Source organism: Aquila chrysaetos, chromosome 6 (assembly GCF_900496995.4).
Source record: "Aquila chrysaetos chrysaetos chromosome 6, bAquChr1.4, whole genome shotgun sequence".
In the NCBI taxonomy this organism is placed as follows: Eukaryota; Metazoa; Chordata; class Aves; order Accipitriformes; family Accipitridae; genus Aquila; species Aquila chrysaetos.
The window spans coordinates 32,875,448-32,900,246 of NC_044009.1; the positions used below are offsets into that span (position 1 = coordinate 32,875,448).

The window sequence follows — 24,799 nt, forward strand, 5'->3', positions numbered from 1 at the left end:
CAGGTTTTATTCTGGAAAACAGCAGCTTTTTAAGTGTTCACACTAGAATTTGGCTTACTTGAATTTTGTGCTACAAAAAGTTGAATGTTGGCTATGCACGTCTCATAGGATGTAGTACTTGTTCAGGCCTCAACTTTCAAAGGCATAAGGAAGGATTTTAACATGCTAGAAATACCAGAACATGCTAATTGTGATTAAATCTGATCTAAATCTTCATTAAGTGTTCCTGGGGAAGATGAATTTAATTATGAAATACTGAACTAACATTTTTGTCACTGCTGTACAATCAGTGTAACTACTGCCAATTCACCATGTGTTAGCTGAGCACGTTTAGCTACCTGCAGTTCAGCAAGCTGAAAGAAATTGGCTTTGAAGTGCTGAGAGTGTAATTGTGCTACTTCTTATTTGCAAGTAGGAAGAAAGGGAGACTACGCTATGTTAAGGGAAGTTAGGAGCAAACTGTGTGTGATTATTACTTTTTTTTTTTTTCCTCCCCAAAATTAAGCCCTGTTTTTCTAGAAAAGTGATTTTATATCTATCCCTCTGGGAAACTTTGCATTGTAAAGGAAGGGAGCTCAGTGTGATATCCTTTCTCTCAAACTCTGATCTCACCTCTAAGGGATTTTGTGTTCTGTTTCCCAGCAACGTGAGCGGGGAGCTCTCGGTCAACCCCATCTTGCAGGACAGAACACTTAGGTGATTGAAGAAAAAAAACCACAGCACCCTGCCGTGATGCTTAGAATGCAATCTGTAATTTGGATGTTAAAGCATGCATAGATCGTCGTGCCCTGCTGGGGCGCGCATTATGTAATTGTCTAAAAATTACGTTTTCCTTTGGGTACAGAAGTCGAAGAGGGATGAGTAAAGCGTTCCCGCTCCACAAGCCTGCGTGCTCTTGAGTTCCTTCGGCAGCAGCCTGCAGGCGCTCCTGCGGCCCAAGGCCCGCGTCCCCTTGTCCCCTTGTCCCCCCCCGCTGAGGGTCTCCTCTCTCCCCTCCCCCGGGCCAGGCCTCGCTCCCCAGCGCGGAGTCCCGGGCGGCGCGCGCGGCCCCCGCAGCCCGCCGGCGGCAGCTGCCTCGCGCACCTGGGCGCCAGGTGAGGGCGGGGCAGTGCGCAAGCGCAGGGCCGGCAGCCCGCCCGCCCGTCCGCCCGCCCGCGCGCACCTGGCGGCCGCTGAGCGGAAGCCGTAGCGGCCCGCCCGGCTTCAGCCTCCTGGCGCCGTGGGCGGCCTCCCGGCCGGGGCGGGGGCGACGGAGGGCGCCGCGTTCTCCCTTTCCCCGCGGCCGCTCGCGCGGACAGCGGCTTCGTCGTCCTGCCACCGGACGAGGTGAGTGGGGGAGCCGCGGGGGGGATGGGGGGGGAGCCTGCTGCCCCCGGGAGCCCCCCCCGCGCGGCGCCGCTCCTCCGTGGCGAGGGGCCGTGGCCGGCGGCGGGGCAGCGCCCGGTGCCGCTTCTCCTCCGTTCCCCGCCAACCGCCCGGATGCGCCCGGCGCGGCGCGGGGGCACAACAGGCGGGAGGGAGTCGTGACACGAGGGAGAGGTCCTGGGGCAGGCGCGGGGCCGGGGCCGGGGCCGGGGCCGGGGCCGGGGCCTGGGCGGAGGATCCCCCTCAGGCACCCCTGCACGCGCACTGCCCCGCAGCCGCGCGCGTTCTCACGCGCACACGCCCCACGCGCAGCCCCCTCCATTCCCGCCGACGCCGCCAGCCCCGGCGGCCTTCCAGGGGGCCGGGACCGGCCCGACCCTGCGTGCCCCGCGCTGGGCAAACGTGAGACGGGGCGAGGAGCTCGGGCTGCGGAGAAGGGCGCTGCTGCCTGGCAGCGGGGCAAACAGGTCTCTGGGAAGTGCTGGCCACCAGCTGGACGCACTGTCCAAACCAGAAGTATTGACCGAGGGAGGTGTCTCTTGCCACGTACTGATCCCGCCCAAGTATTTGTTCATAGTACCGCGTTGATTTAATAACAGCAGGGTGATAGTTTCATGGTGTACGTTGCTAGCTTCCTCTGGTATATTTCATCCTGTGTGAAGTGCTTTTAAGTTACTAGATTGTTTGGTAGTCTTACTTCTGTGTGGCAGGTGACAGTACTTAAGAATACTTTCTTGGCTCTGGACAATTGACAGGAAAAGTGAATTGTAACAGATAACCTTAGTGTCAGACACGCAATATTTTTTAACTTCATGAAAATATGCCTGTACCAAGAAGTATCTATTAATAAGGGGGTTTATTCATCAAATAAAAAATATCTTACTGGAAATACAAATTTTACATATGCACCTCAGTAGTGTTTTACCTGTTAGTCTTCTGTTACAAAGCGACATCTTTTGTTCAAAAAAATATAAATTGTACTGATCTATTCAGTCTTGACTAAAGCCAGCGTCATGGTGCCGAGCCGAGCGACAAAGTTAAAGATGGAGATGGAACAGCCAACTTACGGCTTTTGGTTTCTTTTTTTAGCTAGGTTTGCTCAGTGGCCTGGTCAGTTTGGCATCTGCTACTATCATCTCAAGGCTTCTCAATAACATAGCAAAGTAAAAATTAAGTTAGTTACAGACAGCCCAAACTACTATTTTTGTTGCGCTGTGGGAAGGAACAGAAGACCAGTTTTCCTCCTCCTCATAACTGCTCTTGCCATTTAACTTTGCCCTTTTTTGGGGCGGGGTAATACCAGCGGCAGCCTGGATATCTTGACTTCTGCCAAAATAGGAACAAGATATAATTGCTCTCTCTGTGACATTTCCCCAAAGTCTGTGGTTCTAGGTGACAAACTGCATTGCTTTGAGACATTCCTTTTTGCTTTGCATAAATCTGTTGCCTGGTCTCTCTGTTCTGAGAGCTGATATCTAGTGCAGGGCTTCCCATTTTTTGGAATCAATGTAAAGAATCATGTTCGTAATATGAATTGCTGATCAGGTACCTATGAGCACTGATGAGTTTTTCCTCCTAATTTGCTCATTTACGTGCTAATCTTCTAGAAGATTTGAAAGTGCCTCAAATTTCTAGACCATGAAGTGCTAGATTTTGTCTACTTGCGTAAAGCGTGATTTTATTAACTTGCTGTCTGTCTTACCATTGTCTGATTTTTCCTAAGATTCACTGATACCGTGCCACAGGAAATAGCTCTGCTTACAAACAGAGAAATCATGTTGGAAAATTACTGATAGCAACTTGGTAATTAAATTCTATAGTCAAATGACTATTTGTTGTTAGGTAAGATTATTCAGCAGTGAAATGTAGCTGGAAAAGAACCAGTCGAGTGGGGAGAGGAGGAAAGTGAAGACACCTTTGGGAGACTCTGACAAAGATTAGTTTAGCAGTCGCTGACCCAATAAACCTCAGTAAATCTCAAAAAATCCATGAGGAGACTTGCTTTGCTTTACACTTACCATTTAAACAACTTAAAAGTTTAAGGCCAATTAGGGTGTAAAACTGTGATTTCAAGCCCTGCACTTAATACTCGGATGCTTTTATTATCTTAGAAACATTACTGCAATCTGGAAAACAAAACAAAACAAAAATCCCCTGGTTATGATCCAGAGATTATTTTCTGGTGCTTAAGTGAAAATTGGACACTAATCCTTCTAAGTTAAAACTGCACTTTACAGCTGCTATGGTGCTCACTTGTCATCATGGCATTTTTAAGGACAGTCTAAAATGATTTTAAGAGGTGCAAACCAATCTGGCCAAGAAAAAAAGGAAGCTGCAGAGTTGAGTGAAATTTAAATTTGAGTCCAGTGCATGTTTATAGTCCCAGGACCGTAGAAATAAGTTGTAAATATTTTTTATAATATATGGTTACTGTATACTTTTAATATGCTATCTGTTGTCACAGGGAACTATCTGTCTTTGCCTATCAGGTACAGTGCTTAGCTGTAGAAAAATAGTAGTAGTGCTCATTGCGAAAGAGGTTTTGAAAGCACTTCCATTAAAATACATAGAAGGAGGGTCGGGGGATTTATTTTTTTAATCTCAAAGAAATTGCTGAAGGAGGTAGTTTACAAAGTTGTATTCCAGCTAGGCGTTCTGGGCTGCTGCTGCTCTGAATTTCTTCAGCCTATTGTGTTATCGTCCAGTTACAGCTTCTGATTTTTCTGTAATAATCACAGGGGCAGATTATGTCCAGTCTTTGCTAGAATAATCTGTGCTCTTAATGTTTCTAAAACTAAGACTTGGGAACTGAATACATTCAGTATTCCTCTTAAAAACTTACTTTTTTTCAGGAGTAGAACCACATTTCTACTGGCTGAGCTTCAAAGAATGTACCCGGAGGAACAGTATCTGGGTTTGTGAATCTATTTCTTTTAGGTATGTGTGCCTGATCTAGGACTGTTTTCAGTAGGAATTCTTAGTGGAGCAAAGAGGCAAGTATCTTTTGTGGCAAGTGTAGAGATAGAAACTGGCCAGTTGATTCTGTTTCTCCTTTTCATGTGAAGCCTTAATCTTTAACTTCAGTACACTTCATTTTATAATTTGTTCCTTTATTTAAGCCAAGGGCTTGTAATATTCTTGTAAACAATAGCATTGTTTGGTAAACTTCAATAACTGTGTTCATTTTCCCCAAATTCTGAAGTGCTTTTGAATGTTTTTGATTGTATGGAGAGCCTTTGTATTCCATATTCAGCTAAACCTGTATGAAAAGTTCACTCCAAATTGGATGTTTCTTAGTCTGTCACAAGAGGTGGTAATGTAAGTGGATGTTCTGGGATGTACTTCTAGGAAGTGGAAACAGTTTTGTTCAGTGATTTATTTATAATTTTTTTTGCTGGTAGAAAAAACTCTATTTCCATGGTGGTAGAAGATGAGAATATCACTTACCAAACTGATGATTATTTCAGTAGCTAATGTTTTAGTAGCATCTACGTTGGTATTCATGCAAAGAAAACAAAAAGCCCTGTCTAGAATTTTAGTTTCAGAAATGCCAGCGGTGAAAGTAGCACTTCTTACAGGTAAACTATCCCAATGTATGTAATCATACATCTTTGGCAGCCTTTTGCTAATTTGGTGAGAACAATTAATCACGAGTCTTTTTTTTCTAAAGAATTTGTTCAGTGTTTCTACTCACGCACCCACTTTCTGATTAAGGGGGCATCTTGATGAAGGGATTGTATACTTATATAATAAGAAAAAATAGACAAGGTTTTTAATGAGACTGTGCTTCTGGAGTTCCAGAAGAAATTAGATTAAGGGTGAAGCAAACTTGTGTAGTTAAATAGTTGTGATTAGAATAATTCTGAAGGGGCTTTTTTTCCTATTTTTCTCTTTTTTAAGTTTTTTTTTTCTTAAGCATTTTTTTTAGTATTTTTTACTTACTGTTTTATATTGTTAATTTTTTTTATGTTCCATAAGCAACATTCTCTGGAAATATTAGAATACTATTTAACAGTCAGATAAAAGTAGATCTTAAAACAGTTTTATTAAAAAAGCGAAGGTCAAGTATGTTGTTGATACTAACCCCAGTAAATTTCTCCTCACTGGCCTGGTCTGAAAGAATTTCTGCTGATTTGGGTTATTCTGACATTTTAATTTAAAAAAAAAAAAAGATTGTCTACAGTGTTGTTCAGACCAAGCTAACAAAAAGTCAGAGTTGTGTACATGTTGGCTACTGTAGTGAGGCTTGCTTGTAAGCCAGAGTTTTTGCAGACAGTCTGACATCAGAGTTAGTGGGTGGCATAATGTAACATAGACCATGTATTGAATTTGCACACTACCCACGTGATGTGGTTTGAAGTAGTGTGGCAGCTGCTTTTTGGCACTTTTAGAAGACTTTTGTAGCACATAATAGTTTTCTGGTTATTTTCTTCTTAAAAAAAAAAAAAAAAGAAAGAAAGAAGAAAAAACCCTAAAATCCAACTTTTGATGTTTAGGGCTAATTATTTCAAAGTACTGTAAGAATCCAGACTACTATTAGTGAAAATAACACTAATGAATAGAAGATGAAACACTTTGCTGAACAGTCACCTCAGGGAGTTTAATCATGCCACATATTTCTTCAGCATGTCCTGGAGGATGGAACAGTAGCTTGGTCTGTGCTTACTGACATTGCTATGCCATAAAAATGTGTGAGGCATTTGTGGGGAATAAAGATTGTATTTCTGACAATAAAATTATCCTGGTAAAAACCCTGAAGAAGATACAGCTTTCATGGCAGAAGTTCTTTGGACAATGTAGTCTGTGTTCTGGAAGCTGCTACTATTCTGTGTGACAAAGAGCTCTTGTCTTATTGTAAGCAATAACCCTATCGGATATTTTGTCAGTAAAACTATACTCAGCATTTGTCTATATCAAAGAGTTTGCTGTATGTTTGTGGCAAACAAGCCCATGTTTGTCCACCTCTGCTGCACATACTATCCCAAGGCTATCACTTGATCCTTTCTCTAAAAAAGAAACGCCACTTGCCCTTGTTTCTTGCACAACATGCTGCCACGTATGCTACTGTAGCATACTAATCCACATTGAAAGGGTTAACTTGTGTTGCTCTGTTGCAACAACTTAACTCAGGTGAGTTATCTTTTCATTTCTAGGGACAGACACATTTCACCTGTGTGTTATGGTAGCTTGCTGTGGTTAGACCTGAGCAGCCAAGACGGGTGTATCCAATACAAGGAAATATGTTGTCAAAGATAAGTCACTGTATGCAGATAAAAGTTAATATAGTTACATAAGAAAACAAATGCTGAATAAATTACTCTATGTTCTTAGTTGCTCATTAGGTCTGCTCATTATAGTCTTTAATGACTTATTTGTCTGAAGACAGATGTAAGCAAAACACAGGTAGTGCAAGAAATGTTCTGGATGCATTTAGATTTTGATTTACAGGTATCTTGAACATTGTGTTGTACTGATGTTGAGTATTCTAAGGATTTGTATATGCTCAATTTGTGCAGGAAATAATCCCAAATAAAAATAACAGTAATTTAGTTTAAGTTTTTGCTAAAATGTACATATGTACTTTTGATGTTTTGTGAAGAATCAGTTAGTGTGTTAGCATCAAAGCAGCAGCAGCAAAAGTCTGAAGTATGTGCTAAAAATCTATGGAAGAAATCTTTGGTATTTTCTAGTCCTTTTTTCCTTTTTGTTGCTGGAGGCAATGATGCCAAAGTTCCTGTAGTAAATATAAAACTGGGAGGAAAAAAAAAATTATGACATAGTGTAGCATAAGTAAATATTGCTGCATTAATGGAAATGCTGAAGATATACAATGGAAATCTGACAACTGAAACTTCAACTCTCTAAGGTAATTGTTAAATTAGTTAAAAGATTTCTCTGGTGCAAAGGCAGATAACAGATATGTAGCCATACCATGTAATTTTTCTACCCTTTGAGTAGTCTCATGTCAGCTCGCTAAAACAAGAAGACAACAGTCATAAATATTTGACTAAAATACTGATTAAGTTCTCAGATTTAAGCATAATTTCAGTGTAAAATAGTGTTGCTATACAGAATTAACTTTAACCTCTCTTCTCTTGACATACCTTATACCATCATGCTCATTAAAGCTTAACCTTTCCCTTGTCACGGACAAATTTAAGTCTCTTTACCACGAGGAAGAGGCCTAGAGGAAGGTGCAACGTTGTTGCATGTTTACTGATATAAAAGAAATTTGAGGGCAACAATGTTTGGAATCAAACCAACCAGCCAACCAATGCTAATGCCCTGCTCCCAGGGTGTTTGCCTGATTGACTGTGCCTAATGACTGCTTGTGAGATAAAGAAGTTGCCAGGCCTCTCATATAATATTAAGTGCTTCAAACATAAAAATAAGATGTGTTTTCTTTTTTATATTTGAGGAAGATACATTTATATTACTTATTGATTCCCAAGCTTTAAGATTTACTAATATCATATGTGCTTGTGCATGGTGCACTGAGAAACAGTAATGTGATTTTCTTTTTTATGGTGTTACGTAAACATTCCTGGTTAACAGGTTGCAGAGGCTGTAGACTCAGGCAGAGCCATTGCAGATTTAGCAATGGTAGTTTTACAAGTTACAGTCTTCTTGCTGGGTGCTGATCTGTACTTATGCTTAGTGGGTTACATAGTGTATTGCATTTACATGGCAAGGTTGAGAGGTGGGGATGACTGCAAGGGTGGCTTCTGTGAGAAGAGACCAGGGGCTGCCCCAGCGTGGGAGACAGCTGGTTCCAGCCAGCTCTAAAATGGACCCACTGCTAGCCAAAGCTGAGCCACCCAGTGTAGCAGGTAGTGCCTCTGCAATAAGGTATTTCAGAAAGGCTAAAAAATGCTGCACAGCAGCTGTGAGAGAGGGGAGTGAGGAAAATGTGAGAGAAACAACCCTGCAGATACCAAGGTCAGTGAAGAAGGAAGGGAGGAGGTGTTCCAGGCACCAGTGCAGATATTCCCCTGCAGCCCATGGAGAAGACCATGGTAAAGAAGATACTTCTCTGCAGCCCATGAAGGACCATGCTAGAGCAGATATCCATACTGCAGCCCATGCAGAACCCCATGCTGTAGCAGGTGCATATGCCCTGAAGGAAGATGCAGCCCATGAAGAGCCCATGCAGGAGCAATATCCTGGCAGGAACTGCAACCTGTGGATGATCCATGCTGGAGCAGTTTTTGCTGAAGTACTGTACCCCGTGGAAAGAACCCGTGTCGGAACAGGGGAAAAGTGTGAAAAGGAAGGAGTGGCAGAGATGAAGTGTTAAGAGCTGACCCCAACACTCATTCTCCATCCCTTCTACACCACTTGGGAGAAAGGAGGTAGAAGAGTTGGGAATGAAGGAGTGAAGTTGAGCCTGGGGAGGTGGATTTAGTTTTGTCTTTGTTTCTCACTATCCTACTCGAATTTAATTTATTGCCAATTAAAAATAATCATCCTCAAGTCTGTTTTCCCTGTGACAGTAATGGATAAGTGATCACACTGTCCTTATCTCAACCCATGTGCTTTTCCATCTTATTTTCTCCCCGCTGTCATGTTGAGGAGGGGGAGTGAAAGAGTGGCTGTGTGGGTGTGTAGCAGACAGCCAAGATCAACCCACCAGACATTGTGAGAAAACAAGGCATTTTTAATCGGGCACTTTGGTAAATTGGTTGCAATCCTTTCATCAGGAAAGAAAGTTTTTAGTCGTAGTCTTGCAGTGTATAGGTATCAGTGTTGTAGTACAATTTTTTCAGCACTAAATTAAAATGGGAAAATAATGTGTGAGACAGAAGTGGACTGGATGTTTTCAATGGGTTTTCTTGGAAATTTTGTGAGCCTTGTGAAGCACATTTTTGGTACCTTTTAGTAGCTATGTGGCAATGCTGTAATGAGCTTCCCCTCTGCATTCTTATAACAATAGCTCTATGGTAATACTGTGGTTTGAATGTATGGGCTTATTAAAAAAGCTGACATAAGCTTTGAAATAAACTATAATGTGAACAAATCCGAATGCTTAACTTATCCTGCAAATTCTTCAAGGATACCAGGTGAGGTTTTTTTCTGTTTTCTGTAACTTATCTGTCTTCCTGAGTATATGTTAATTGCAATTAAGAAATGCAGAATCTATTTGTATTTCAATGGATGAAATAGAAAAGCAATTTTTTGCAATTCTGTGGTCAGTAGTTATTAAGTGGGAATTAACTGTGGCTTTTATCTAGATGCTGCTTATTTCTTTTCTCAGTTCATATACATACAACTTACACAAAAATAAAGCTGTGCTTTGAATTCAGGCTGGGGTTTTTTTTCCCCCTTCTTGTAAACTGCCAATTTTGCAGAGAGAATTTAATTCAAATCACTTGCATTCTGGTAGCCCTCAATTGTTTTTCATAGTTCCCCATCTTTGAAAGCCGCTGAATAATTACTTGTCTGTGAAAAAAATAGTGGCAGAGTTCCTGAAAGAGGAGAGCTCTTTGACATGTTCTCTTGATAAGTTGCAGCAGCACATGCCGGAAAATGCAGTACAAGTGAATGAAAAAATATACAGAATGATTACTTGTTCCTCAGGCTAAATTAACCTACTCCAAATTACCTGTAGTAAGTCTGCATTGAACAGGTATACTACATAACTAAACTAATATAAAAATTTCCCACTTGAAGTCTGATTACTTAAGTGTGATCTTGAAATGCATTTTTTTTTTTATATTGGAAATTTCTAAATTGTTGAAATAAGTTGATTGAGAAGTCCTTCCTGTCTTTATAGTTCACTTTTTATGTGGCTATTTCTTACATGCAACTTGAACTTACTGCATTGATTCCATCTGTTTGTCTTCTATCCCATCATTGACCTAAAATTCCCTGCTTCTGGTAGACTTAAAACAACACTTTCCTCTGATTTTAAACAACTTAATTTTCAGGATTTGGGAGAAAATTAATGTGAAGTACTGGCATTGTGTAGAAATAGTGTTTTGTTCTTAGTGGTACGCCTGCATTCTGGTTCTTCTATTTGAAGTGTATTAAAAAAAAAAAAACAAAAACAACAACAAAAAAAACAAAACAAAAACAAAAAACACACCAAAAAAAAACCCAAACCAAAACAGGGAAAGTGTTTTTTAGGTATCTTACAGATAGGTTTGATGTATCTTTAAGTGATGGACACATAATGTTTGACAGTTGGGGTGGTGAAAAAATTCTGCCTATTAATTTCTTGTGGTTTTACATTGTTGAATATACTAGATGTCTAAATTAATACTTTTTGTTTTAATTTACAGGTGTTATAATTTCAAGAAATGCTGTGACCTATTTGAAGAACATAATCCACAAAACTTTTGTCTTGTGATAATTTTTTAAAACTAGAATGGCTTTGAAAAAAACACCTAAACTATTCAAGAAATTATTTTTTCACTGGAAACTTTGGAAGTTTAGCATTATTGTGTTTGTCTTTCTGGTATTTTTATTTTTATTACAAAAAGAAGTGGGTGTTCAAGATTTTAAAGATGAAGCAGGGATTGAGCCAGTTGTTGGGAAGAAAAGTCATGTGTTAGGTCTCATGTTAAATGCTATGAACAATATCAAAGGTGCAAAGCCAAAAATGCAGATAAAAGCACCTGTTAGGCAAACTAAGATTACTGGAGAGAGACGCTGTTTGCCAGGACACTATACTGCAGTGGAACTAAAACCCTTTCTAGATCGACCCCTTCAAGATCCTAATGCTCCTGGAGCTTCTGGTAAAGCATTTAAACCCATCAACTTAAATTCAGAAGAACAGAAAGAAAAACAGCGTGGAGAAGAAAAACACTGTTTTAATGCATTTGCAAGTGATAGGATTTCTTTACACCGAGATCTTGGACCAGACACTCGACCTCCTGAGTATGTTGAAATGTGTATGTCCTGATAGTTGAAAAACTTGTCAGAAATGCAGACTGCAAAGTGATTTGAGTTCAACATTAGGTGATAGTTTAAGAAAGTCTCCTAGCTATACATAATGGTTGGCTGTACATAATGATCCACAGTGCAAAAGCCGAGAATGTTTAGAAAGGCTCACTTCTTTCATGGTTTTGCATTCCAAGTAAACATATTTAAATAAGGTTTTCTGCTATTGCCTTTAAGATACAATTTTTGAGTGACTTTCTGGAAGCCTGCTGAGTTTTACTTAGAAGAGAACTAAAAATGTAGTTTAAACTTTTTCCCAGTTTAAACACCATTCCCCCCCCCCCCCCGCCTTTTTTTTTTAGTATTCAGTGTTAATAAAACCACCAGCATAATTAGGAATTGTAAACTGTTTAACAAGGCAATGGAACATCTCAGCAGTCTTGTAGTATTGAAAAATTTTATTAATGAGGACTGAACAACTTGGGTAGAGTGGGTTTTGATTATGAGCATTCTCTGTCAGTGTCAGATTTTACGTTCTCAGCTATCTGTGTCAGAAGTGACTAGCCTTACTGAGCTGCTTCTGGTAGTATGAATATCACGTTACACGTGGTGCAGCTCACAATAACCTTTGCTAGAGCATAACTGGTGAGTTTTTGCCTGTGTACTTTGTGAGGCAATGGCTGTGATAATTACTTTGGAGAGTCTTCCAGTCTCTAAAGTTGACAGGCAATAAACAGTAAGTGTGCAGCTTATGAATACAGAAGTGTTGTCTTGTCACCTTGACTTGCAATTGGATTTAAATTTATGTTCAGAATACATCAATCTTGGAAAAACTATGGGTTTAAAATTGTTTCCCTTGAATGGGATATGCTGCCCTAAGAGTTATATGGTTTCTACAAAATTTTGAAGTTCTGAATTAGATTTGCTCTAGTTTTCCTTGCAAACTCTGCATTCTTCTAATAAATATTCTTCTTTGTATTTTGCGCTTTCAACAGTAATGCTGACTTGAAGTCTGATTTTGCAGCTCAATACAATAACATTTCTTTTTGAAGAAGACCTGGATGCTATATGAAATGTCCTCAAATGTTTGTGAGACACAAGCAGAATTGAGTCAGTTGTTCAAGTGGCATTCTTATTCATCATATTTTTTAAAAATATTTTATACAGCTTCTCCAGTTGGAGCTCCTGCCTTTGTGCTCCAAAACTGGGATGGAAAGCTGAGAAGCTGAAATATTTAATGTCCATACATATAAAGCTTTGTACTAGAAAGAGAAGGGTTTCTTTTAGGAGTTTGAGTCAAAACTCTTTGTCCATTTTGTAACATTTGGCACTTTCTAATCTGTAGGTGCATTGAACAAAAGTTCAAGCGTTGCCCACCATTGCCAACCACAAGTATTATAATAGTTTTTCATAATGAAGCATGGTCCACTCTGCTCAGAACCGTTCACAGTGTGATGTACACATCTCCTGCCATACTGCTAAAGGAGATTATTTTGGTGGATGATGCCAGTGTAGATGGTAAGAAGCCTTTCTATTTTCTCTTGATTTGGTTTTTTTTTTTTTTTAATTTAAGACATGTTAGGATTGCAGATAAATTGGTTAAAAGAGGATATCTCTTAACCACCATTAACATGTATAATGGTATTCTAAGTGGTTTTGTTCCTTTCTTTTTCTATAAAATAGTTCTCCCCCATCTTTTTTTCATAAGGTAATCAAATATGAAATTATTGTCCTCTAAAAGGTTTTTAAATCCCATTTCTGATTATTCCAATTCTAGTGCTGCTTAAACTGCATAACTAGTTGCATGACAAGTAGCTTTGTAATTTGTGCTTCAAACCAATTACAATTTATAGAACAAAGTATCCAAGGATAAATCATCCAATGCTTGTAGCAATTTGCATTTTATCATAGTGATTGTCTTTATGCAAATTAATTACATTAATATGAAGGGCAATGTCTTTCCTAGAAAGTAAAATTATTTAATGGAAGAATAATCTTCAATACTCAAGCTGACTGCCAAAAATAATTGAATGTATACTAAGCGTGATCACAAATGCAAGTTCAAAAAACTTTATACGCTTAACTTCAGATTAACATGTCTATACATACATGCTTATATTAATGTATTTACACTTTTTGCAAGTCTGTATTTAGTATATTGACTGTCCTGGGTTCTGATACTGCCACACTCGGATGTGAAGTGTGTTCAGTAGTACAGATTAATAATAAGGATGGACAGAGGAAGGAAGATGATGTGGGATGTTTAATGAGGGATGTGCGGTTGTTTCTCAAATTTTGTACATTTAAAGGCCTTTTTATGTAGCTTCTGTTGCTGTTGTAAATATTGTAGCCTTTGAAAACTGTGTGTAAAATGTGCCATCATTAAGGAAAAAATTTGCATGTTCTGCAGATAACTCGAGTAAGTAGGTACACGATCCATTTGCTCTGAAAATGGATTTTGAATTGATACTCAAACTGTTAATACTGCAGAAGAGATGTGCTAGCACATGTCCTTTCTCTTGTAGAACATTTTTTGTGTTCCACCTCCTGTTCTCTGCCAGTCACCTCTTCCTACGCCCACACCCCCAACAAAACATAGCCTCTAAAATAACGATCCAGAGTCAGGAATTGTTTACTGCTTTGGTGTTGAGGTCATTCCTGGGATTAGTCTGAATTGTTTATCCTGTTAGTTTAACAATGTAAAATTTTAGGCAGTGGCATGTATATACACTCAATATCCTGAAACTGATTTGTCGTTCTAGAATACTTGCATGGTAAACTAGATGAATATGTGAAACAATTTCAAATAGTTAAAGTAGTCCGTCAAAAGGAAAGAAAGGGTCTAATCACTGCACGGTTGTTGGGAGCTTCAGCAGCAACAGGAGAGACCCTCACCTTTCTGGATGCTCACTGTAAGTGTAACCTGTAACTATGCCATGTCTGTTTAAATCAAAGAGGAGAACAGCGTTATAATGATGCAGATTTTTTTATCAATTATGAACATTAGCAATGTATCATCTTTCCTATTGCTATTTTATATTATTGAAAATATAATTAGCAATGTTATTTAAAAGCAGTGCATATTGGCTTGCTGTGGGCATGTTAAAATATTCCCTGTGTACTACTTTATAGTGAAGTAAAAATTCAGTGCTTGTTCCCATTTTCTCCATAGGTGAATGTTTTTATGGCTGGTTAGAGCCATTATTGGCAAGAATAGCTGAAAACCCTGTTGCTGTTGTAAGCCCTGATATTGCTTCTATAGATCTCAATACTTTTGAATTCAGTAAACCATCTCCTTACGGGCACAGCCACAACAGAGGAAATTTTGACTGGAGTTTGTCATTTGGATGGGAGTCTCTTCCTAAACATGAAAATAAAAGAAGAAAAGATGAAACCTATCCAATTAGGTAAACATAATTTGAATAATATTTTAAATCCTTTAGTTTTCATGGTTTTTTGTTATGCACAGCAGTTTGTATATGAACTAGTTCTTCAGATGATTATGATTAGAAGTCTTAGCATCTTAGATGGTCTTTGTAATACTTTCTTTAAGAACCACATTGTAAATTTTAAAGCTTTCGTGAAAATATAGCTTCCTTAAGACAGTAATTGCTCTGCTTTACCTTTTTTCTACATACAGTAGGAACATAATAAGCAATTTCTATATATTTTTTTCATCAGGAGGGAGAGGGAAGAGGAGGATTAAAAAGAGTTCTTTTCAGAGACAGTACCACAGATTCTGGCTCGTCATTCATCAACCCTGAAGGGATAATAACAAACATTCAGTGCACCAAAATACTAGACTGTTACAGTGGTGCATTTGATGATAATTTTATGTGCTTTGGCCACAGACAGGTTACTGGTTTGGAGGAGTAATAACCACTTGATATCCTCCACACAGAAAAAATGTGTTATTTTTCCTGATGCTGTCTTCTATATCAGCAGTCATTAGTCTAAACAGGTTGTTAATAAATGACAATTAAACTGTCAAATGAGACTCGATGTGGGCAGATTTAATTGCCTGAAGTGTTATCTATGCCAGGAAAATATATCAATGTAGTGAAACACTGACAAATGCATGGGAACTTCCTAGAACAGTTATACCATGCTTTTACATCTATATTTTAAAAAACCTACCTATTTGAATCCTGTCTTCCTCAGTAAATTTCTCTTTTTGCAGAACACCTACTTTTGCTGGAGGTCTCTTTTCAATATCAAAAGACTACTTTGAACGCATTGGAAGCTATGATGAAGAAATGGAAATATGGGGAGGTGAAAATATAGAAATGTCTTTCAGAGTAAGTTTAGCTACTTAATTAACAGGGGTCTCTATACTGACAGTGTACAGGATTTTTGAGGGCAAATTAGTATTAGGTCTTGACTTCTCCGCTGAATCAGCCAACTAGGACACGGAAAATGAACTACTAATGACCTATGAAAGAAAATACAAACATGTTCACTGAACTGATTTTTTTTTTTTTTTTTTTAATGTGTTTAGGGTTGATAGCTGAAATGTACATTTCCAGGGCTTACCTGATTAGGAAATTCACTTATTGTATGCCTGATATATGCACTATTGTTAGTGGTTTGGGTTTTTTTCTGGTGAACAATAACATTGCTGAATTTTTTTTTCCATCCCCTTAATTTTAATTGCAGTGCACTTACACAAAAAATGTTATTATTAGGTATGGCAATGTGGTGGACAGTTGGAGATCATGCCTTGCTCTGTTGTTGGCCATGTCTTTCGCAGCAAGAGTCCCCATACTTTTCCAAAAGGTACTCAAGTGATCACACGTAATCAAGTCCGCCTTGCAGAAGTGTGGATGGATGAATATAAAGAAATATTTTACCGAAGAAACACAGAGGCAGCAAAAATTGTGAAACAAGTAGGTGGTGGTGGTGGTATTAGAAATCACACTTGCTGCGTTGAAAGTTTTGGTGAGCAAAAGTTATTTATTGACAAAGTACGTAAGGATTCTAGATATTTTAATGAAAAGACAGAGTTCAGTTTGCTTAATGGTATAGCCCCAACAAACTTGAAAAAACTTAAGTGTTTGGGTGGTGATAGTGTCATTTTGTGTTGTGGGTTTTTTTGATTGGTAGGGTTTTTTTCATACATTCTCTAAAATCCTGAGTTGCTTGCATTGAGAAGCTACTGGAACTACCAGAAGAGCATAAGAAAAGCTACTGAGCATATAAAATGCAAACTAACTTATTTCTTGGAGTGAGAAACATAATTTCTCATTGCTCTCAAGTTGCTTAGTATTTTTACTTAAAAAGCAGGTTTTGTTGTTCTCTAGCTGCAGAATAAAGCTTATTCAATGATAGATATCTATCCTGTCTATCTGCTTAAAAACTTAAGTTAAATTCAGGGTGGCTGGCTGTTGGTTTATTTATTTTTGTGAGTTTTCTGAGCTTTGGTCTTTCACCATCTGGAATCTAGAGTTTTCTTCAAGAAGCTATTTTTTCTCCCTTCGTATGATAAATCTTTGTGACTGTTGTATCACTAATAGCATTAGATTTCCTAAGCATGTTTAGCAGCTAGACAACTGAATTTTCTCTGGAACATTCTGCATTGTACTCACTGCTATGCTAATTATTCAATTAATCCAATTCATTATTTCGGCTCACTCCTTTTCGTGAGATCAGTTAGCTTTATAGCTGCCATCAGAATGGTCTTGTTTGTACTTTCCCAGTTCATGGCACTGTGTTAACTCTTGGGACTAAGGATACTTCTCTTGTTTCCATGTTGTATTGTATTTTTCTTGCCCATGCTTTGAAATGCTGCAGGCAGGATGTCAGTGGTGTTATGACACTGAAAAACAAACAGCAGTAACAGTAGTAGTACAGTATTTTAAAAAAAAAAAAATAAAAAATCAACAAATGAAGCTTAAAACTTGTTTAATACTACAGTACAGAATATCATAGATTTATATGTACACAATTGATATTAGTAACATTAGTATATTTCTCTTCCATCCTTACTTCCCTTCCTCTAACAGAAAACATTTGGAGACATTTCAAAAAGACTTGATTTAAGGCAGCGTCTGCAGTGTAAAAATTTTACCTGGTATCTCAGTAATGTTTATCCAGAAGCATATGTGCCAGACCTGAATCCTTTGTTTTCTGGATATGTAAGTTTAATTTTAATTATTCTCTACAGTCTTCCATAATCCAAGAAGTTTACTAATCTTTTGTGCTACCTTAGCCATAGCATTTACATTTTGGCTATCATTAACTGCCCTAGGGTTTTCTGTCACTACTCTGGACAAAGAATCTCTTCTGCATACCTTGCTATTTGAGTATTTTATAGCTTTGTCAATGATGATATGAAATTTAAGCAAAGCTTCTTAATAACTAACAGTAGCCTTGCTTAACATGATCTTACAACCTGCTAAGATAAGCAATATTCTGCCTATCACTAACAGTTAAAACGACAAAAGTACTAAGCCGGTGGTGGGAGATTTCCTGAGTTATCAAGGTAAATTTAGCTTTATATAGTAAGAAGTCTGAGAAAATTTTTAGTTTGTGTTAATAAGGAAAACTGGACAGCTGTTTGCTTCTCAGAATTAGGTTTATGATGGAGAAAATGTGTGTTTATAGTTATATGTATGGTTTTTTTTAAAGACCATTGCATTGCTAAAACCAAAAAAATATTAAACAACTAATAATTCTTAGTTTGAGGTGAATATGAAGGTTTAGCATGTATTTACAAATAAAACTTTCCCTTCCTCCAATTTTGAATATTTTATGTGTATCTGTTCAAATTGTAATTTGAGTAACAGTAACCTTGTACACCAGTAGCCTAATAATTTACAGGGTGTGGCTGTAGACAGCCATAACGTAGTTACTAGGCTTTGGGTTAGAAAAGATTAACTGAGAGACAAGGAATTTTAGATTTGAGCATAGCAGAAAGTAAAAATGAACTAACAGCTGTAATTGTTGTTAAGCCAAAGGTTAGTTTTGTATGCAAATGAGACAGTTTAATTTTTTGTCGTCCCCACTGAGCCTCTTTCTTTTTTTTCTGGTAACTTCCTTTCTTTAGTTAAAAAATACAGGTAACCGCATGTGTCTGGATGTTGGTGAAAATAACCACGGTGGCAAACCATTGATTATGTATTCTTGTCATGGACTTGGAGGAAATCAGGTAAGATATTTGATACCTGATTTTTATGATCTATTCAACTGTAACCTTACCATATTAAAGCTTTTAATTTACTTTAGAGAAATGGACTAATTTTTAATATGCAATCTCTCTCTCTCACTTTTTTTTTTTTTTAAGTGTTAATTCCTATATATATTGTTCAAGGAAAATTTCATACTGCTCTTCATGTTGTGTCCCAATTCTAACATTTTATGTCCGGCATACAGATTCAGATTTTTAACACAATTGCACTGCTTCACTTGATCTCTCCTTTCTGTGCAAAATCTTTTCATCCTACCCTTACTACTTTCTTGTAAGTGTTGTCTTAATTCTTCCTTTCCTTATGCTTCCTCCTATTGCTTCTTTCTCTGCCACCAGGACTCGCACTGTCAAGGAAGATGGTGGGAATCCGGCCAATGAGAGACCAAGTGGTCAGGACTGAGCCACCTTCCCTATCATGCTTGCAGCCTCATAATGTGAGGTCAAAGTGGTCTATCCTGTACTGGCTAATGCAAGTGAACAATATGATTGAATTTGTCCAAGAGGAGCTCTCTTTGATGCATAGCTCTTGGAGGCTGCAACGGTGCACTGTTTCTTCTACAGCATGACTTACAATAGATGTCAGATACTGAATCCTTCAGGCACTGCTGTAATACTAATAAAAGTAACGTCTCCTTCCCTGCTCAGAAATGAACACTTCTCTGTTGCCTTAAAGAGTTATTTGGTGAATAAAATTTATCAACTGTAAACTAAAGGTCAACAAAGGTTTAGAAGTATTTTTAGAATATAGTTGTAATTTTTCTTTTTTTTAAATAAAATCTTCAATCTTAAAAGCCATCCATTGATGGCACTGTGAAAACTCAGACACATGATCCTAGTTAGTTAATGCTTTCCTAATCAATTTTTGTGGGAGATGCAAAACTGTCTAGATTAAAAACTACCCTGTTATGTTAGCTTCTTACAGTACTGAACTTTTTTTTTATTCTGTTGTGGATTAATACTGTATTAGCCTTTTCACATTGTCAGAGTCATTAACACAGGAACACTGTACCAAGACATTGTATTAAGAGATCTGCTGTATGCTTCTATTGTCATCTCTCTCTAAGTTATCTTGGACTGTACTAAAACTCTGTGCTTTCAAGTGTTGTGTTTTTTGTTTTTCCTCCTGCCATAAAATAACAGTCTGAATCCCTTTAAATGCCAGCCTTCAGAGAATTTTAATATAGGTTTTGTTGGCAAAGTATAAGAGGTATGCATATTTGCTTACTTAACCCTTCTCATTACAATACCCTATTTTCAGTTTTATGTTCTTTACCAGACTTTACCAGTGTAGGCTGACATTTTCTGTGCTACCTGTTGTCTTCATCCATATATTTGAGGTAGGAGAATGGAGTGGAAGAGAGAACCTAGTTTTCAGAGTTGTACATCAACTGTTTATCATTTTTCCTTTTTAGAATATTCTGGGGCTGGGAACACGTCCATCTCAATAGCATCTCAATATCCAAAATTAAACCTAGCTTTCAAGTCATATTTTCAGGGCTTGTAGGGATGTTGGAGTTCAAAAGATAAACCAGAACAGATTAAGTCAGAGTAACAGATTTAGACTGAATTACTATGTCTGAGAGCTAAGTAACTAAGCAGGTCACTCCTATCAGCACCTGTTTCAGGGACTTGGGTGCAGAGACTTAAGAGTGAGATGCGTGTTTGTTCCTCAGTGCTATTCCCATTGATGCCAAGGCAGTGAGGAGGCGGAAGTTGACCAATTGGACAGACAGTTGAAAGCCACAGGGAGCTAACTGAGCCTGGTCTTAATAGTCAAAGGAAAGATATGGTGAAGAAGGCTGACATATGGAGACAAGAAACAGTGGTAGTGGGATGTAATGATAGGAACTCTGCTATTTAATGAGGGAGAAAGGATGGTAGGGTAGGACTAGAGGTATAAAAGGACAGCTGTGTCTGAAACGGTTAGAATTAAATCCCTTTTAAGACTGGAATTATAGCCTAGAATTCCTGAGCCTTAAGAGTACTCTGCTGTCAGGAAAAAATGGTGAAATTCACTCACAAAATACATGCTTCCATTACTTTTTGAATGGCTAGCTCATGAGAACATAACAGCATCCTATTGTTAGCATTATGGTTTAGATCAAGCAGCAGAAGTTGACATACAGCAATCAGTATTGTTCCATGTAACAAATTATTTTTTGTTGTTGCTCTAAGGAAAAAAAATAATCCAGCAACAAAAATTGAATAAAGATTTTTAAAGTTAAGAAATGCCAAATTTTAAGTTATCCATACAACTGTCTCCACTCTTCAGTTTGTCTCCTTGAATTATATATGATTCCTGGGGGAGCAAGCAATGAGATCTTGCATCATAATACACAAGGTGTCATTTGCAATTTATACATCTAAGGATTTCTAAATATATTCCATTGCATTAGTATTAAAAAATGTTTTCAGTTTTGTAACCACTTTTAAAGCATACATGCTAAAGATCAGAGAAAATTATTCTGTAGTCTCAAATTGTTGAATAACAAATCTATTTGTGTTTTGGAATTTCAAAGGGTAAATTTAGTTTAATACTCTTGTTTGTGTTTATTTACTGAACCTTTTAAAACTTATTTAAATAGTACTTTGAATATTCTGCACACCATGAAATTCGACATAACATTCAGAAGGAACTTTGTCTGCATGCTTCTAAAGGACCTGTGCATCTTCGCGAATGTAACTACAAAGGCCAGAAAACCTTCGCTGTTGGAGAAGAGCAATGGCTGCATCAAAAGGTATTTGGACTGTGCAGTGAATCAGCATTTTTATCAGTGATTTTTCATATGAGTTAATTTTTGATTTCCAACAAAACAGAAAACCCCAATGAAACAAAACTCAAAAGCCAAAAAGGAGTAAGTTTATTTCTGGGAGGGAAATATAGATAATTTCAGCTTTTCAATTACCAGCTCAAAACTTGATGATTTCACTAGTTTAAATATAAAGTAGAAATGTCACTTACAAAAACAGTTGGTCCTTTAGTGTGTGTCTCAGCATCCACCTGGAAGTCAATCCAAATGTTTTGTGGGTTTTTTTTAAAATAATTTAAAAAAATTTACTAACAAAATAAGTTGGCACTTGCATACTACTAATATTTGTTTGCTGGCCCCCGTCTGCACTCTCTGTATGGCCTTATTCTTTAACAACAATGAACTTGGGAAAAAAAGAGGGGGGGGAAATAGCATGCTCATTGTTTGTTCACTTTCTTTTTTTTCCCTCCTTTTTTACCCACTTTAGGATCAAACTCTGTACAATGCAGCACTACATATGTGCCTTACAGGAAATGGAGAGCATCCGAGTTTGGCATCCTGTAATCCTTCAGACCCCTTCCAGAAGTGGATCTTTGGCCAGAACAATTAAGATTTGATATTTATAGGCCAGAAGCATTTTTATTAAAAGAAAAGATCCATTCTAAACTGTGATCATATATGTATACTGCATTTTTAAGTGATGCATACTTTAAATGCAAAATGTTTAAAGTTTCTTTTTCCTCTTATTTAAGTTGGATGTAAAATGTGTCATCCGAGATTCCCTAGGAGTCTGTTATACCAAAGATGATTGAGATCCAAATTAAGAAAAATGTTTACAATATTTCTATGATAAGACTTTATATATTGACCACTGATTCATGGATCCTATAGTCCTCTTTCACCTTGGGGACCATATGTATATTGTTTTTCCACATACTGTAAGTACTTCTGAAGACTAGTTTTCTCTGTAGAATTACGAGAAATTATCGTATACTGTCTAAAAACCAAGACACTTTATATGTATATTTTTATGCTCAATTGGTTGACTAATTTTTTTTTTTTTTTAATCATTTACTCACTGCACCTTTCTCAGTATTTTTTAAGTTCATTCACTTGAAAAAATTAAATATTTTACCTTCAGGTTAAAGCCAAGTAGGCTACCACACTGTGCTCAGCTTCCAGCAAGTCAATTCTTCTTTTGTAGAAGAAAAAAAATCATTCTTACTGAAATTTGTACGTATGATTATTTTAATGGAAAATCTGCTTATTCTGACATTAATCTCCTTTTGTTTAGCCAAAACTTTTTGTATAGGTTTTTTATATTTCATGAACTTTAAAATTTATTATGAAGTTATATAGGAATAGATTTCCGAGCTGCTTAACATTAACACATTTTTTCAGCATTTTGTTCATTATTGCTTTTAAATTACATGTTATCTACCGAACCCACTTTTTTTGGTAGCTTTTAGTGATTTTATGCAATGTTTAGCTAACAGGTTCCTAATGTTATCTGTACGTAATTTCTTGTGCGAACATTTGCATGTTCTTTTTTTTTTTCTTGTTCTTGCTGTTTCCCCCTTTTTTTACAAAGGACTGACCTCAGTTTTATCAGTCCAAGTGAGACCTTGGCCTTCCTAGCTATTCTGCTAGCCCTCTTCATGAAATATTGTATTCTTGTAAGCATCCACAAGTATACTTCAATAGGTCATGTAGAGCTATGACTTCATAAATAGTCTTCCTTTGATTAAGTATTTAAAAACATACATATATATTTCTTTGGTTATTTTACTGGATGCATAGTTGTTAAACACCCTCCAGTTGGTCTTCCCTTGCAAACACCAATCATGCCCATTTTCTGACTGTGATTATCTTAGGCCTTCATGCAAGAAATGTGCTCTTTAGAACAGAGATATACGCTTACTTGAAAATGTCTACTTCAGGGTATGAATGTGAGATTAATGACCATCCAACCCTTAAAGCATCTAAGATCACATAAAATTGCACTTTAATAAGGCAAACTCTATTTCATAATAAAATTTTATATTCTGATCTGGAGAAGAGTTAATTGGTTTATGCAAATTATGAAGGTTTAAAAATAACCTTAAATTTGCATGTGTTATGATATGGGAGGAAAATGGCTATGAAATTAAAATAATAAACTTCTAGGAAGGGAAGGAAGCAGCAGAATAAAGACAAGGAAAAGACTGTTGTCTAGAAGTGCCAGTGTTATTAAGTAAGGATGGGAAACATCAAAGGTAGAAAGGTACTTAGACTTTGCATCTTGTTGAAAGAATTGAGTTGAACATCTATATCTATTCAAATGGAAGAAAATAGGAGATATAATAGCAACCAGCTTAGTAATGAACTCTTTAATCATCTGAATCTCAAGAAAGGTGCACATAACAGTGGAAAATTGAACAATAAGATCAGGTGTAGTTAGATGCAGCTAGTAACTGTATTTTAGGAAATGCTTAGTATTTCCTTTAAGTACTGTACTCATAAGAGGAGGGTGATTAAGGAAAATTTCATGGCTGCCAAAAGAAAATAAAATTCAAATTTTTAAAGTGAAGACAAAGAAAAATATTTGGCTGCATGATCAAATACAAAGCTGAGAATAGATTTGAAGGGGTGGGTATTAAAGATTGAATAGGACAAAATACACTAATATTAAATTTGTCCTATTGTCCTGGTAAATAAACAATATCATTACATATAAATACTAATTTATCTGTAGAGTCTGGTGGATGGATGGATGGATGATGATGTAGGGTTTTTTCATTTCTAACAGGGGAGGGAACATATATCTGGTTAATTTAACAGTATCTGACTAATGAATTCAGCTTCTGAAGAAAAGCAAGAAGAAATCCTTTCAGTAGTTCTAAGTCATCTAAAAGACAACAAGTGAATAAGCAAGGACCAGCAAGAATTTGTCAGACCATTAATTTAAGCTAATTTCTTTTTCTGGCTTGATAATCATGCTTTTGAGTCATGTCTTAGCTTCTGTAAGGCTTTTGTTGATACCTGTGAGAATATCCTGTGACGTTAAAGCCATATGACTTAAAATAACTTGCTACAGTGTGGACATAAACTGTTAAAAAGACTGTACTGGGAAGGGTTATTAATGCCACATGAAACTGGAAGGCTGTGTCGAATGGCATTGCACCAAGATCTGCCTGTGCCCTCTGATAAATATTTCCATAATTCAGTAATGGAATACAAAGTATTCTTATTACTTTCACAGATCAAACCAATATTGGAAGGGCAACAAATGCTCTTGACAAACTGGAGAAGGAGTTGAGGAAAAATAGGATGCAGGTCAATGAGAAAATTGTTCAACAAATATGAATAGAGGATGGGACATTACGTAAGACAGCAGCTGTGCTGTGTTGATCCCCAGGTATGAAATGGAAACTGAGTGTTCAAGGAACCTGTTCTAGAAGACAACGTATTTAGCATAACTGTTTAAAAGGACCAGAGTTCTTTAAGTTCCTAGTTTGTGTTATACAGCAAACGTATTATATTATTTTTAATACCACTAAAGGGTAATTTCTTCATGCAACCTGTTTCTCTTACAAACTTGTTAGATTGGAATTTGCATATATGAAACATCATTTAT

The 24,799-nt window shown here is 37.4% G+C and overlaps 1 protein-coding gene across 5 annotated transcripts; it reads left to right on the forward strand.

Moving 5' to 3' along the window:
• Positions 1-1,221: 1,221 nt before the first annotated feature.
• On the forward strand, positions 1,222-22,407 carry GALNT3 (polypeptide N-acetylgalactosaminyltransferase 3). 5 transcript variants are annotated; one of them, XM_030019365.1, is made up of 11 exons: positions 1,222-1,326; positions 10,647-11,244; positions 12,593-12,765; positions 14,010-14,159; positions 14,420-14,654; positions 15,428-15,545; positions 15,933-16,133; positions 17,250-17,381; positions 18,293-18,394; positions 21,019-21,171; positions 21,671-22,407. In XM_030019365.1, exons 2-11 carry the CDS (start codon positions 10,733-10,735, stop codon positions 21,791-21,793), a joined length of 1,899 nt encoding a protein of 632 aa, XP_029875225.1. In that variant the 5' UTR covers positions 1,222-1,326; positions 10,647-10,732; the 3' UTR covers positions 21,794-22,407. The 5 variants fall into 5 exon arrangements, with proteins under 5 accessions (XP_029875225.1, XP_029875224.1, XP_029875228.1 ...); XM_030019364.2 differs by lacking the exon at positions 1,222-1,326 and adding an exon at positions 3,289-4,302; XM_030019368.2 differs by lacking the exon at positions 1,222-1,326 and adding an exon at positions 3,289-4,302 and having other exon boundaries at positions 21,092-21,171.
• Positions 22,408-24,799: the final 2,392 nt, after the last annotated feature.